At 42.1% G+C, this 16,056-nt stretch overlaps 1 protein-coding gene across 2 annotated transcripts in view; it reads right to left on the minus strand.

The window, feature by feature from the left end:
* Positions 1-16,056, minus strand: part of LOC143291184 (uncharacterized) — a 69,713-nt gene that overhangs the window by 18,874 nt on the left and 34,783 nt on the right. For both annotated transcript variants that reach the window (XM_076600909.1, XM_076600908.1), the window contains exons 9-10: positions 8,001-8,162; positions 6,344-6,777 (exon numbers count right to left, since the gene is read on the minus strand). In XM_076600909.1, the coding sequence (XP_076457024.1) occupies positions 6,344-6,777; positions 8,001-8,162 (596 nt within the window). The remainder of the gene's footprint in view (positions 1-6,343; positions 6,778-8,000; positions 8,163-16,056) is intronic.

Raw genomic sequence — 16,056 nt, forward strand, 5'->3', positions numbered from 1 at the left:
CATTGTCCTGGACTCGAGCCTGCATGCCTTCATGGAATTGGCTGACCAAGGAAATAAATTTCCAAGGGCATCCGTACTTGGCCATGATCTTCCACAGTCCCTCTCTACTCACGGTGTCGAAGGCCTTAGTGAGGTCGACATAGGTGGAGAACAGATCAGCATTTTGCTCCTGACATTTCTCTTGCAGCTGCCTTGCACCAAACACCATGTCGGTGGTTCCGCGCTCTTTCCGGAATCCACATTGGCTCTCAGGCAAATGACCTTGGCCAAGGTGTGCTGTGAGGCGGTTTAGTAGGATCCTGGCAAGTATCTTGCCTGCGATGGAGAGCAAGGAAATGCCCCGATGGTTATCACAGGCTTGCCGGTTCCCCTTTCGCTTGTACAAGTGAATGATAGATGCATCTTTGAAATCCTGGGGGATCGTCTCTTCTTTCCACATGAGTGAGTACAGCTGATGGAGCTTCTCAGTCAGCACAGTGTCTCCATCCTTGTAGACCTCTGCTGGTATGGAGTCTGAGCCAGGTGCTTTGCCACTGGATAGCAGACAGATTGCTTTCTGGGTCTCAAGAAGTGTTGGCGGATCGTCCAGTGCTTCGTTGATGGGGACTTGTGGGAGACGGTCTATGGCTTCATCATTTATGAAGGAAGGGCGATTTAAGACACTGTTGAAGTGCTCAGCCCAGCGTTCGAGAATTTTCTCCTTCTCGGTGATCAAGGTATTCCCATCTGCACTGAGGAGGGGGGATGATCCTGAGGATGTGGGGCCGTAGACTTCTTTTAAGGCATCATAGAACCTCTTCATATCGTGCCTGTCAGCATATCCCTGGATCTCATCAGCTTTGTCACTCAGCCACTTATCCTGCATCTGGCGTAACTTCTGCTGAACAGTCCTGCGGATGGCATCGTACGCATCCTTTTTTGATGTGGACTTTGGGTTGCTCAGGTAGGCTTGATGCAGACGGCGTTTCTCATCCAGAAGCTGCTTGATTTCATCACAGTTTTCATCAAACCAGTCTTTGTGCTTTCTGGTCATGGGTCCCAGGGTCTCTGAAGCTGTACTATAGATCAGCTCACGCAGGGTCCTCCAGTCAGACTCCACATTCTGGTTGTCCAGAGAGGCGGATTCCAGACGATCTTCCAGCAGCTCCACAAAGGACTGTTTGATGGTGATGTTATTCAGCTTAGCAATGTTGAGCCGTTTTGGAGCCTTCTGGCCTTGGGGGCGTCTCTTGGGCTGGATTCGAATATTCAGCTTCGAGACTACAAGGCGATGGTCTGTCCAACACTCAGCGCCACACATGGTCTTTGTTACACGTACATCTTGCCTATCCCTTTTCCTGACGATGACGTAATCGATGAGATGCCAATGCTTTGAGCGTGGGTGCATCCATGACGTCCTGTTACGGGTAGGGAGGCAGAAAACTGTGTTGGTTATCAGCAGTTCGTGCTCTGCACAAGTCTGAAGCAAAAGCAATCCATTTGGGTTGCAGTGGCCCACACCGTGCTTTCCAATCACTCCATCCCAGGAGATGTAGTCAGAGCCAACTCTAGCATTGAAGTCCCCAAGAATGATGAGCTTGTCTGCTTTAGGGATAGCAGCAATGACAGAGTGAAGGTCCTCGTAGAACTTCGCCTTCACTTCATCCGGGTTGGTCATGGTTGGGGCGTAGGCACTGACAATGGTGAGGTGCTTCTGGCCAGATGCCAGTGGGAGTTTCATGGTCATAAGCCTATCGTTGACTCCCTTTGGGATTCCAGCTAGCTTGCTGACAAGTGCTGTTTTTACTGCAAAACCAACGCCAGCCTCACGTCGCTCTTCGCTTCCTCGTCCACTCCAGAAGAAGGTGTAACCAGATCCCTGTTCACAGAGCTCGCCTTCGCCTGCAAGCCGAGTCTCACTCAAGGCTGCGATGTCAATGTTGTATCTGGTGAGTTCGGATGCAACTAGTGCCGTTCTCCTTTGGGGTCTGTCCGCGTTACCTCTGTCCAGGAGAGTCCTTATGTTCCAAGCACCAATGGTGAGAGGAACGATCCTTGTTGTTTTTTTTCTTTCTTTTTGTTTCGACCGCTGATGTAGGGTCCCCGCCAGCCGCGGTATGCTGGCCAGGGTGATATGGAGCAGGCAATTTTTAGGGCACCTTTTCTAGCCCCTTCCTCATGCCAGGGAGGTGAGCAGTGCATTCCTAAAGAGGGCTGCTCAGACGCTCAGACGGCTGCCGAGCTCCATCGCTGCTCCTGTCGACGAAGAATGACCCTATGGCCTGAGCCGCCTGCGTGCAGGTCTGCGGCTGCGACTGCCAGTGTACCCACACCTGTCGTTTTGTCGCTCGCATGTCGCCACTTGGGGGTGATGAAATGATGAAGGATGAAAGGTCATTTTGGATGACTGATGACTTGCGCGATGAGTTTGTTTAAAGTGAAGAGGAGCTGCGCAACGTCGACCTCACTCTCTCGTCCGGGTCCACCAATTTCCAGTGGCAAGACTAAGTCGAGACGACTGGAGGATGAGCACGGATGCAGTGGATGACCAAGATATCCTTTCGGTGTCTCATCTTGCTCTCTGCATTCCACAGTGCGTTGCTGTAACCGCCTTCCTCTCCGTTGAACCGATAGGTTTCTTCCGCAGATTCTGCCGGATCCAGACTTCGCATGCATGGGTAGACACACCCCGGGGGCCAACTGCGTGTGGCATGCACACAGCACAGTGGAGCTAGATGGCCGTCGGTGGCTCTCCTGAGCCAACGCCCTTTTATGGATCTCCATAAGGGTGTCTAGCCACCTGCCTCACCAGTCCCGGAAGGGAGCAGTGGGAGTGCCGGTTTAGTCGCCGGCAACCCGACCCTGAACAGGTTGTACTGGATTACAGGTTACCAGTAGCAGATCTGATGACCTGACCTGACCTGATACACAACACATTTAGAACACATGTAAATATCAAAAAGGAAAAAACTGAACACAAGATACCAAACATTATTAAAAATTGTGCATCCCCCCGCCACACAAGCACATGCATACACATGCACACAAGTCATAGCACACAATCATCAATAGTACACAATCAAAAATACAACCAACAAATTCTGAAACTGTCAAACTCACTCACTCACTAATAGTCATTTCAGTTCATACTGGAAAGGGATGAGCTGTTGAAAATTATTCAGGAGGGGAAAAGGTGGGTCCTCAGATTGGATTTGAAAGACTGCAGTGAAGATGAGTGACGGAGAGGCTGAGGAAGTTGATTCCAAAGAAAGGGGGCTTGGTATGAAAAACTGCGTTGGCCATACGTTTTGGTTCAAACATGGGGGATCCTAAGCAGGTGGTTGTCAGAAGAAGAGGGGAGTTGGTGTGAAGGTATGAAAGGAAGAATGAGATCAGAAAGACACTGTGGACCAATAGCCTCAATGGACTTGAAATAAAGAGAGAGGACTTTGTAAATAATTCTTCTTTGTACTGGAAGCCAGTGTAAAACATGAAAGAGAGATGTGATCAAATTAAGAGGAACGAAAGACAAGACAAGTAGCATAGTTCTAGACTTTCTGAAGCCAAGCAGTGAGGTACCTGGGTGAACCAACAAGTTGGGAATTACAATAATACAGGCAAGACAGCATAAAGACACAGAGGAGAGTTTTGGTTGCATCCACAGTCAGGAAATGATGAATAGATGCAATTCTGTGAATTTCAAAGTAACACAATTTGCATATATTTGCAACATGCTGCTGACAGGAAAGAGACTGGTCAAGAATGACCACAAGATTACGGACGGAAGAGGAAAGAGGAATGTCGGTGCCACAGAGAGAGACTGAGGAAGGAAGAGAGACTGAGTGGCAAAGTCTTTGTAGGGTGATAATCATGATTTCAGTTTTATCCTCATTTAATTTTAGCTTGTTTTCAGTCATCCATGTCTTTAGATCAGAGATGCAGGCCTGAGTAGAGTCAATGAGAGAGGGAAGGAGAGATGGAGGTCCCAACAGATACAGCTGGTTGTCATCTGAAACGCTATGGTGGGGCAACAAATGATGACTGACAATGGTGGAAATCGTTTGTGTATAGAGAACAAACAGAATGGGCCAAAGCACAGAGCCTTGTGGCACACCAAACTGTACGTCGGACGGGGATGATGAAAGACCGCAAACAGAAACAACACAGGACCAGTCAGACAGAAGGGCTGTCTCAGTGCTATGACCGGTGTGGTAATCAGACTGAAATGGGTAATTCAATACCAGAATCCACATTCATTTTCCGTCACAAAAATGTTTGCTTTTTTTCTGTTTCTCTATAGCTTTTGTACTAGAATTCTAAAAAGTTTATCACCCCCCAATCCTTAAAATTCCCTGACAAGGGGAGAGCACTGTTTTTTAACAAAATTCTCTGGCACTGAACTAGTCAGTGATAACATTCAAATGTACACATCAATACTGTAATTAGACATCAACAATCACCAGTATATGTAATAGGGCATTCAGCAGAAATTCTATCCTGAAATAAAGTTCATTCTTTTGTTCTAACTGTTTTGCATGAAAAAAAAATCCAACTCAATGATGACAACTTCCATAAAAATCCAACCCAGAAGGTTAGTTGCTCCTGGTACTTTCTTACAAATTTTAGGATTTAAACTAATTAAAGTCAACAATGAGAAAACCCAATTTATTTTGGCTGGCAGTAGAAAGACTAGTCAGTTGCAGTATTTCAGAGACAAAAGCTTTTACTGAAATCCTAGTGTTATAATGTTCTTGGAATCAAATCCACCAGACACTGAATGCATTACTGAAGTACACTTTGGTGGGCAACTTTTGAACATTTGCAAAGACGGGCGCAACAGCCAAGTGGTTAAAGCGTTGGACTTTCAATCTGAGGGTACCGGGTTCGATTCTCCGTGACGGCACCTGGTGGGCAAAGGGTGGAGATTTTTCCCATCTTGCAGATAAACACGTGTGCAGACCTGCTAGTGCCTGAACCCCCTTCATGTGTATACGCAAGCAGAAGATCAAATACACATGTTAAAGATCCTGTAATCCATGTCAGCATTCAGTGGATTATGGAAACAAGAACATACCCAGCATTCACCCCCCCGAAAGTTGCCTACATGGCAGGGTAAAAATGGTCATACACTCGTGTACATACATGTGAACGTGGGAGTTGCAGCCCATGAACGCAGAAGAAGAAGAATTGCAAAATCTTGAACCAGTGGAAAATTAGAAATATTTCACCTTTTGGAAAAAACCCAAAACTTATTCACATTTGGGGGGGAAAAAACCACTATCATCAAAATAAAATTTGTTATACCTCAGATGACTTTTATTTACTAATCTTCCAAGTCCAGCCAAACAGTTTTTAAAACAAGTAGAAAAATAGGTTTTTTTTTAGTTTCAATGGAATGGAAAATATTCTAAAATTAAAAAATCTGTGGTGCATCAATCACATGGAAATGGTGGGTTAAAAATATCATATATATATATATATATATAGAGAGAGAGAGAGAGAGAGAGAGAGAGAGAGATCTTCCCTTTTTTGTGAGTCTTATTTTGCACTGATTCCAAATCTGTATCATATGCTTTAAATTCATCAAACTACAATAACATAACCAAGATTATAATAGATATCAGTCAGATCTTATATCTTTTTAGTTTAAGAGGTACACATATTACTTTTACAAGGATATCTTCACAATTTTAAATCATCAAATACACACAGTAATATATCAGATGAAGACAGGTTTGTGCATTATCACACAGTTTCAGTTTCTCAAGGAGGCGTCACTGTGTTTGGACAAATCCATATATGCTACAACACATCTGCTAGGCATGCTACACATGGGGCCTCAGTTTATTATATACGAATGACTTGATGCTCAGTTTGATTTTCTATTCTGTCACCTTCCTCCCCTATCATACAGGAAAAAGCTAAAAACTTTTGTCATTAAATTTAGCGAAAGTGTTAAATGCATATATGGCAAGCCTGTTTCTTGCAAACATGTGATATTGGAATGCTTGAGGTTAAAAGCATTCTTTATTCATTTCTTACCCAATCTTTCTTAGAGTTTATTTGTATTTTTGACAATGTCAAGGCATTACCTAACACTCACAATGTTTGATGTTCAGTCATACTGGACACTTGTTACAGTTGTTTGTTCTTGGATTTTTGTCTTTGTTTTTTTCTTCCCCATCATTCTCCTTATGTTCCACACCTTTCCCCTTTTATATTCTTTTTTTCCTTCAAAAATTTATCTCTGTTTCAGACAAAGTAGGTGGATTTAAAATTGAACCCGACAAACACATACACACTACAGGTATGACGAACAACAAAACTCCCAAAGAATGTTTTGGTTTTTTTTTCTCAAACTAACCTGTCAACTCCTTTTGCAGCAAAAGAAATGGCTGTCTCCATCCTACGCCTGACAGTAGGAGTGGACCTCAAGCAGGTGAACAAGGTCTTCTCCATCATGCCTGGAGGTCTGAACTCCTTTCTGTAACTGGCCGCCCACATGTGAAGGTCTCCAACATGAGTCCTCAGCACCTCAAAAAATTCACGGAACTTTTCCCCTACTTCGTCCACAACCAGAAATAGTTGTCCTCCATTTTGAATGGTGTTGTTTGAGAGTTCTCTCTCCTGCTGCTCAGGGTCTGAGCCTTGTCCGTTTCTCTGTGAGGGGTTTGTGACCTTGGCAACAGCAAGAAGGTCAGAGAGGATGTTGCGCACATTGTCGATGTTGTTGCCATTGAGGTGGATGTGGATGCGGGACACAGCCTCTGTGTCCGACTCTGCCAGCGTCTTTGTCACCTGGGGATGGAGATGGGACACAGAAGTACAACATTACAGGATAGCTGATCACATGGATTTCATAGAAATACAACGTTGCGTGATGGCTGACCACAGGTACAGAAAGCTCTCAGAGAAAAAGAAGAAAAATCTTAAATTTATAATGATCCTGCTCCTGATAATCAACATTACGTTAATGCTCCTCTAACACACCAAGAAATGAAAGATGCAGTCTATTCCATTTCAAATAAGAAAACATTGGTAGGAACTGATGCAATTTCTAATGAAATGATTAAGCATCTACCAGATAAATGGATAAACGTTCTTCTTAACATATTCAAACGATGTTGAGACACTGATGTTCTCCCTAAAATCTGGAAGGAATCAATAATAGTTCCAATCCACAAACAAGGCAAACCAAAAACACACATTGGCAGTTACAGACCTATAGCACTCACTTCTCATGTTTATAAGTTGCTAGAAAAAGTAATGTTAAACAGTCTAGTAGTAGTATACTACTGTGAAAAGAATAATGTCATCCCTGTAAATCAAGCAGGTTTTAAAAAAGAATATCCACAATTGATCATTTAGTGAAATGAACCACTCAGGTTAAGCACCAATTTGCGAGACAAAAATGTTTGCTCGCAACTTTTTTCAACATTACTAAAGCCTATGACCAAGTGTGGCATTCACGTCTAATGTTAAAACTGAAGACGATTAGACTATCAGGACATATGTATAACTTTATAAAAGACTTAGAAAACTTCAGACTAAAATAGGGAATACGTATTCATCTACACGAACATTGCAGACAGGTATTCCTCAGGGCTCTGTAATTGTTCCAATATTGTTCACCATTCCAATGAATGATCTACAAAAAAAACTAACAAAGAATGTTGTAATGGTTCAATACGCTGATGATATATGCACGTGGATGAAAGTTACAATCAAAAAGATTACACCTGCCCGATATATGAATTACACAAAAAAGCTGTATCAAAATGAATTAAATACAGTAGCAAATTATATGAGCGAGAATGGTCTGCAAATATCAACCGAAAAAACAATTGACAAGCAGGAATGTCTACACTTCCAATGGTTTGCATCTTGACAGGACTTGTGGTGGCTGGTCTGTTTTCAGCATTTATAACCTGGAATAATACTGATGATTTCCTGCCGTGAGTGTGCATGTCTGCAATTGGTTTTCTGCATTTGTGCATAAATGGTGTTGTGGGTGTGTGTACCTGATAGTAGAGAAGGTGTGTGGCGGCCTCACTGAAGGTGCCAGTACTGACAATGTGCACAGTGTGACCTTTCCGACACCACTGCAGGGCCACCAGCATCAACATCAGCGTCTTTCCTGTGCCTGGGGGGCCTGTCAGGTACACACACTCCTCATCCACCTCCTGCACACATTGCCACACATAGCAGAAACACACCATGCAAAAAAACAAAAACCAAAAAAAAAGAATCTAAGACAGTCCCATTGTTCATCCCACAGAGTGACCACAATCATCGGTTTCCATCAAATGAATCCTCCAATTGGCGATGGACTCCCTATGATACAACTTGGTGGGTGCCGGCAGTGTTTGGCCTCAATGGCAAGAAAACCATAATTTGTTGAACACAGGTAAGATTCCAAACAACCAGTTGTCAATGTGCATGATTTTTTACTCACTTGTGTAAACAATGTGAGTCTATGTAATAACCTGGTGTTCAGTTGTGTGTGTGTGTGTGTGTGTGTGTGTGTGTGTGTGGTAAACTTTAACACAGTAATTTTCTCTAATAATATATATTATATATATTCTGTGAAATAGATTGTATGTAGATTTCCATGGCTGTTGTTAATTATACCACTGCATCTACAGACTTGTTTTGTTTTGTTTTTTATTTAAAAAAAAAAGGTTGGATGCTGTTAAAACTTATTCATGACATTGATTCAAACAGAAATGTGTATGGTTTGTGTTGCTTTGTGAGATGTCTTTGATAATTTTTATATCTGGTTTTAAGATTATATGGACAGTTATTTTGCCTTCTGTGATTGTATACAAATGTATAAGATGGGTATGTCTACATAAAACATATTGTGAAATCTTTGTGGTATGTATATTTGTCTGAAATTATTTTGATGTCTGTTGGCCCCACTCTGTTAAATCTTGCAAAGTATTTGTATCCATGCTCTTGAGTATACATGACGGGTGTTTCCCTTTGTGTCCACCTTCCTCTTGTTAAAAAACAAAAAACAAGACAGAAGGTTTCTGGAGCAGGTGGACATCTTTCAGCCAAAACTTTTTTTTCTGTTTTTTTTAACCATCTATAATTGTATTCACTGAAATATGTTATTAAGGAATGTCTCTTGCTTTAGTTTAGAAAAAGAGTAAAGAAAAAAATAATCACAAGAATAGTTTGTGTTATGATCTGAAGGACCTTGCCTATTTCACACACACACACACACACACACACAATGATTTCTTTGTTCAGTCACAAGTCTTGGTCTCAAAATTGTAAAACCAAAAGAGCCACAGAGAATGCACTTTAGCTCGTGAGTGATAGTGTAGATTATATTGCTTTTTTCATCATCTGATGTATAATTAGTGCCACTTTCTCTATTTGTGTACCTATTTTGATTGCCTTGTGAAATCAAACATAGGCTATTTGACTTCAATTTACCAAAGCCACAAAGGTGTATATTTGTTAACCTTTGTTTGAAGGTTACACTTATGGTCACCATGGTTTACATGTAAGGAAACACTTTTGTTTTCTTTACTTTAACTTCAGTGCTAAATTGACAAGCTACATTTCTCCTTCATTATGCACACAGTGTTTTCTTTGTTTAGTATGATTTATGTTTATCATGATATATATATATACTCAGTTGCAAGTGGCTTGATTATACTTGGGACATACACATATATTACTTAACCCCTCAGTGCAGGCCATTATTGTGACTTGTGTTTCCTATTTGCCAGGCAGGTTCTGGTTGCAGTGGGTGATAATTAACAAAAAAATATATCACACAAAAACTGAAAGAAAGTATACATAACCCATACTTTTCCAAAAGTAAAATTAACAGATTCTCAATTTTTGATAGTTAGAAGCTTACTTAACACACTGGTTAGCAATGAGTGTACCATAAATGTGTGATAAACAAATTTCACATACTTTCTGAATACATGTTATAGATTGTTAGTAAAAGCAGCTGAAATGAACCTAGAAAATGTATGAAAACTAAAAATTATATGTGTCACCATACCTTATGTTCCAGGGATGTGAGAGGGACTGAATCCAAAAAGCATACTGTAACTGGGGGCCGGGGAGACAAGCAGGGGGAGGGGGGCTGCGCAAGCTCCTAGTGTGATGGAAAGATGACATCTCACATCCACACATCATAAATGGAAACAATAATTGTAACTGAAGTTTACCCCTTTTTCACTGAAATAGAAAAACACAGACCCAGCTATACTTTGCATAGAAAAAATGGAAACCTGTTTTTGAAACATACTTTTATTGCATAGAGAAAATTTAGCAAAAACTGGAAACCAAAATTGCAAACAGACATTGTGTCTGAGCCTGTTTTATACAACAACAAATTAAAAATCGGAAACAACACAATGTAATATAACAGTTGGACAATTAAAGGGGTTAACTGTGTTCACATTACTTGAAAAACAATGGGATTTTCTTTACACACAAAATTCAACAGAAAATATAGCATGAATTCACACTTTCCAGCTCACAATGGCTTAAATAAACACTGATCCAGTCTTCAACTTTCTTCAATCACTCTTTTTGGGGAAAATGTATATTTATCAATGCAAGTTTGACAATTTTTTTTCAAAATACACAGTCTTGTTTCATGCTATTCAATTCCAGTTTCAGTTTTTCAAGGAGGCATCAGTGCATTCAGACAATTCCATGTACGTTACACATCTCGCTAGGCTGATGCCTGACCAACTGCATAACCCTATGCGCTTCGTTAGGCATTGAATGTATGCATATATGTTTCTGTATCAGAGTGGATTTTTTCCACAGAATTTTGCCAGAAGACAACACTCTGGTGCCATGGCTTCCTTTTCAGTGCATTAAGTGTGTGCTGCATGCAGGACCTCGGTTTATTGTCTCATCCAAATGACTTCACACTGATTTCCAGTCAAACTTTGGGAGAAAGGGAGAGAATGGAATTCGAACTCAGACCCTCACAGACTCTCTGTATTGGCAGATGAACGTCTGAACCGTTCTGCCACCTTCCTCTTCTTTTGAAAAATACAATGCAAAGTTAATGTGCAGGATGAATAATTTCAGAGCAAAAACAGCTTCCATATCTATCCTTAGTCGAAAACATTAAATGAAACATATAATTTAGATTTTGAGTGTCGCTAAATTACATTATGTCAATGTATGTATATATGCATATGTAATATATGTATTTATACGCATGTCTCTGTGTGTGCATATGGAGGCACAAGTACTTAGTTGACTGGATTTTTTTCTTGTCATTTGAATGCTGATTTTTTCCGGACATATTTTTGCTTTCTTTATGCCCTTTTTCTGTAATAGACGTGGATAAATTAATTAAAAATGTATCCCAAATAAAAGAGAAAAAGTACAGTATGCAGAGCAAATCAGAACATAAGAGGGAGGGGGAGAGGCAGTGGGATGGGCATGGCGGCATGCCTATTTTCAGATCAGTGGGTTTGACAGTGGGCTGATGATCTTGATCCAGACACTCCTTTGTTGGGGATGGTGTGTGTGTGTGTGTGTGTATGTGTATGTGTGTGTGTGTGTGTGTGTGTGTGTGTGTGTGTGTGTGTATGTGTATGTATGTGTGTGTGTATGTGTGTATGTGTGTATGTGTGTGTGTGTTTGCATGTCTGTGGTGTTCATGTGTATGTGTATGTGCAATGTTTACTGTCTGAAAAATTCTTGTGGGTCACAAATTCATTTCATCACAACAAAGCAATTTTTCTGTATTGTCCATTCATTTTCCTTTCAGAAACTATAACTTTTACCTGTGTCAATTAGGAAAGTAATTCAGAATATTTTTTATTTGTACGCCTTCCCATTTTTGTGAAAATCCCATGGCAAATAGCATTCAGTTATTTGCCAAATCCCTAGGCAGGCTAAAGCTTAAATATTATCAAGCTTGAAAAAAATGTATCTGATTGTGACTGAACCAAGCATGTTAAGTTTGGAAGCAAGAAGACTTACAGTGCCAAAACACATCTGCCTACTAACAACCAAAATCAATATTTAAACTTATGTTTCTAAGTACAATAAACTGACTATATTCAAGGTGATAACACTGTTTAATTTTTTATGTATATCTATTATTCAAGAAATAAGAATAATATGAAATAAATAAGAAATATGTGTTCTGTCCAGAACTTTCATTTCTTTTCTTTTAATTGTGAACATGAAAAATGATGTCATGTCATCTTCAAACCAAAACAACCATTCAGGCAACTGGGAGAAGCCCAGTTACAATTTTCTGGATCCAGAGCCTCAGTAAAATAAACCATTCATGATCCTGAAATACGGCTTAATCCGGAAGACTTACAACCTATTATTGGTATGACTGAACGTTTTTTTTTCCACCAATTTAAATCCAAGTTTGGTACTGGCAGACAAAGCATTTCCAGAGAAAAAGGAAATTTTCTATCTAAAATTACGTTTAAATAACATACTTACCGTGACCCAACTAGTGCAGACTCCGGCAGGGGTCTGACATTCCTGTCCTGTGCAAACTATCCGCCCATGCGGAGCAGACGAAACTACGGCCGATAACCTCCCGGAAGTAGGTAACCTCCCCTTTGTCCCGCTGGTTATCGCCCTCTTTTGACGGCAATATGCCATCACCAGCGCAGTAAGCAGGAAGAACAGGAAGCGGGGAGGACGGGAGGGTCTTAAATTTGGGTCACGGTAAGTATGTTATTTAAACGTAATTTTAGATAGAAAATTTCCTTTTAATTACACATACTTAACCGTGACCCAACTAGTGCAGAATAGCACGACAAGGTGGAGGGCTCGCCTGTTCTACTGTCTGTGAGCTGTGATGGTCTGTTGTGCAGCTACCACAGAAGCGATGGCTCTTGCGCCATCAACCCGCAGGCGTGCGACATCTCTCTGGTAGAAGTCGATGAGCCATTATCCCTTAGGCGATAGGTGTCCCTCAAGTAGAATTTGACGAAAGTAGAGTGTACTGTGTCGCCTAAGGACATTAGTGCGGGTAAAGAAGACAGAGGTCCACAGCTGTATTGTGGGGGAGGTCTGTGGACCACAGCTGAGCAGATGAGCGCGGATGAGCGTCAATGCAAGGAGGTGCGCATGTGGTTTGATCTGATGATTCCACAACGGATGTGGGCCGATAGTGGAAGTGGTTTTTGTGTTTGAAGGAAACTGTGGCACGAGACAGAGGTAGGTCACCGTGTTGGGCCTGCCTCAGGCATGACAGCCAGATCTGTGGAGCTCCTCCATGCGAGCTGACAGGCGATGGGCACTCCCCCGCCCCTGGCCCCCCCCCTTTTTTGACGTTGTCAAAAAATGACAGCACTGGTATGTTGCCTATGCATAGGATGGCAGACATTTGGTAACAAAAGACTTGATGTCCCTGGTGTCTCTGGGACAGGGTTGTGTAATTGCCCAGGTAGGTACCATCACGAAGGGGCATACGGAAGGCTTGGTGGCTTCTCTGCCTGAGTGTGGCCTGTTGGAGTAACCTGCAGAAGGTTGTCGGCAGTCAATGGCTGGGTTGGATCAGGCTGTGGAAGTGCATTTCATGTGCCCACAGGTCACTGAGTCTCATTCAGTGATGGAATTCCCAAATGGAAGAGGGTTTCCATGGGGAAAATTTTTGCTGAAGGTTTTTTAGTGAGAAAGGGGACCGGATCCATGACAGGCCTCTGGCTGTGTGTGGTGCGCACTGAGTCTGGGATGGAGCGGGGCGGGGCAGGGAGGTAAGTGGCTCAAGATGTGTTGCACTGGCTATTGACATCAAGGCACTGATCTGACATACGTTTTTAGTATGGCCAACTGCAAGGTGAGAGCTGTATTATCAGTGGTTTCTTAATTGCAAAGGGAAATCATTTGCAGCTTAGTCTTTCATGAATGACTATGTCTCTCAGACTAGAAGTCAAATTGCACTGGGACTTAGTGCTGTAGCCTTAGGCCTAAGTAGCCTTTGGGAACCTTCCCAATTATGAGTCCTAAGGCCCTCTTGATTGAGGGACCGGGGATGCAACTTGGGCAAAACACTCTCTACTATAAATTGTATAATCGAATTCCAGCCCGAATAGACTGGACAGCAGATGCCTCCTCTGCTGTTCTGATGGAGACTGTCGTACTCGACTGATTATCATATACTGTTCCTAGGAGGACACCAATCAGCATGGGTAAACCAGGAAACAGCTGCTGTGTGCTTCAGGGACGAAGGTGTTCACCATGCAGATTATGTTGCAATGTAAGGAAGCCGGAAAGAGTTGACGGGGTCTTGTGGTGCAACCGTGTGTCAGAAAGACATGGTGCTCGCTTCCGAAGTGACAACAAAGTCATCCTCTGACAGTCCCTTGACCGAAGGCTGGGGCTCCATGATGGGATAGCCTGCCTAGGCTAGCAACCTCTGGAAGTGTCTCATTGGAAAGACAGTGCTTGAGGAGGAATGGCCATCTGTAACCACAGCAGTGGTTGTGTGTAGAGGCCGAAAGGATCGGGCAGGGAAGACTAAGTGCAGAAAGTGCTTTCGAATGCCAATTGTTTGAGACGTTGATGCTGGATTTGTGTTCAAGCAAGGTGATGGGGTGAACTGATGTGCGCATCCGTCCTCGTCAATATGCCTTTCTCCCAAATGTAGAGGAAAACAATTATGACCCAGGCCTTCTGCTACTAGAGAGGAGTAGAAGAGATGGGCTGAGGGTGATTGTCTCCTGCCCAGTGGGCAGTTTTTGGGTCCGCTAAAACTTGTAAGGCAAGATAGACACCTCTTCATGGGAAGGCTGCCTAGGATGTAGGGCCTGTGTGGAGCTTTTGTCACAATCACAGTGGTGCAAACCAAGGGTTGTTGTAGGCAAGGGGAGAAAGAAGGGATGCCTTACAAACTTGGAAGGAATGAAAGGCATGTGTGTCCAGAGTGGCACCTCTAAGTTGGACTGCCTCACCCTTCCTTGTGCATCTCCAGCCTTATGGGTGATTGTTGCAGGCAAATGAGTTGGGTTGCCTTGTCCGTCCTTGCACCAAGAGAGGCATTCTTAGCCCTGTGGGTGTGAAGGGGGTATGTGTGGATCCCTAAGGACCAGCCACTATTGAAATGTGAAGGAGCATACATTCAGGCATGAATGAGGCTATTATTATTTTATTTTATTTTTGTGAGTGCAGTCGTCCTCCAAAAGCAAGGTAGGGATGAATTTATGAAAATGAATACATATATGTGCCAAGGGAATAAAAACTTCCATCAGCTCAAGTGATGTCAGAAGTATGCCAATGACAAGAGATCGAGACACAAGAAATAAGCGGCTGTATAAGCATACGTGTAGCGTGCACCGATATACCCAAGTAAGTGGGTAAGTGTGCATAATCATCAATGGAAAGGAATCTGTCCATGCACCTACATATGAGATGTACATACGCATATGAATAAAGTGCCAGTACGTAGAGGCAGAGAGTTCTGGGCATTGTGAACAGAAGGCCGCAAATGCAAGTGTGCCTATATTGCTATGTAGGGAATCTCAATGAACAGATGTCAATGAATTGAGATAGAAATATAATTGTACATGTTAATATGAAAGTCGTCTGAACCTATCCCATAAGCACATACACATGTGTATACCGATGGATAAGTACGCATCTATACGTGAAAGCAGAAATGCGTATGAATGTAGCAATATATCTCATATATATGTATATATGTGTGTGTGTATATATATATGTATATATATATATATATATATATATATATAGATTTTTTTTTTTTTTTTTTTTTTTTTTAAATATGTATAGATTTTTCTATATATATTTCCTGATTGTTGCTTGTGATAATAAATCAAATGGATAGAAGGGGAAATATTGTGATGCATTTCCTGTAGCCAATAGCCTGAGAAACAGCAAGAAAAGTGCAGTTGCTATGCAAAGATGTGTAAAGTCCCTGACTGGGCATGAGGACCCAATGAGAAACCGAAAGAAAACATCGTTGGTGGACAGCACGGGGGGCAGGAGTGATGTGCTGTGTCGGCGAAACTAACCACAGCTTCGAGCGCCTAGGTTACAAATGTGGAGTTGCCTCCCTTGGCGCCGAAAATCATCGAAAAGGAA

This window comes from Babylonia areolata, chromosome 16, assembly GCF_041734735.1.
Source record: "Babylonia areolata isolate BAREFJ2019XMU chromosome 16, ASM4173473v1, whole genome shotgun sequence".
NCBI classification, from domain to species: Eukaryota; Metazoa; Mollusca; class Gastropoda; order Neogastropoda; family Buccinidae; genus Babylonia; species Babylonia areolata.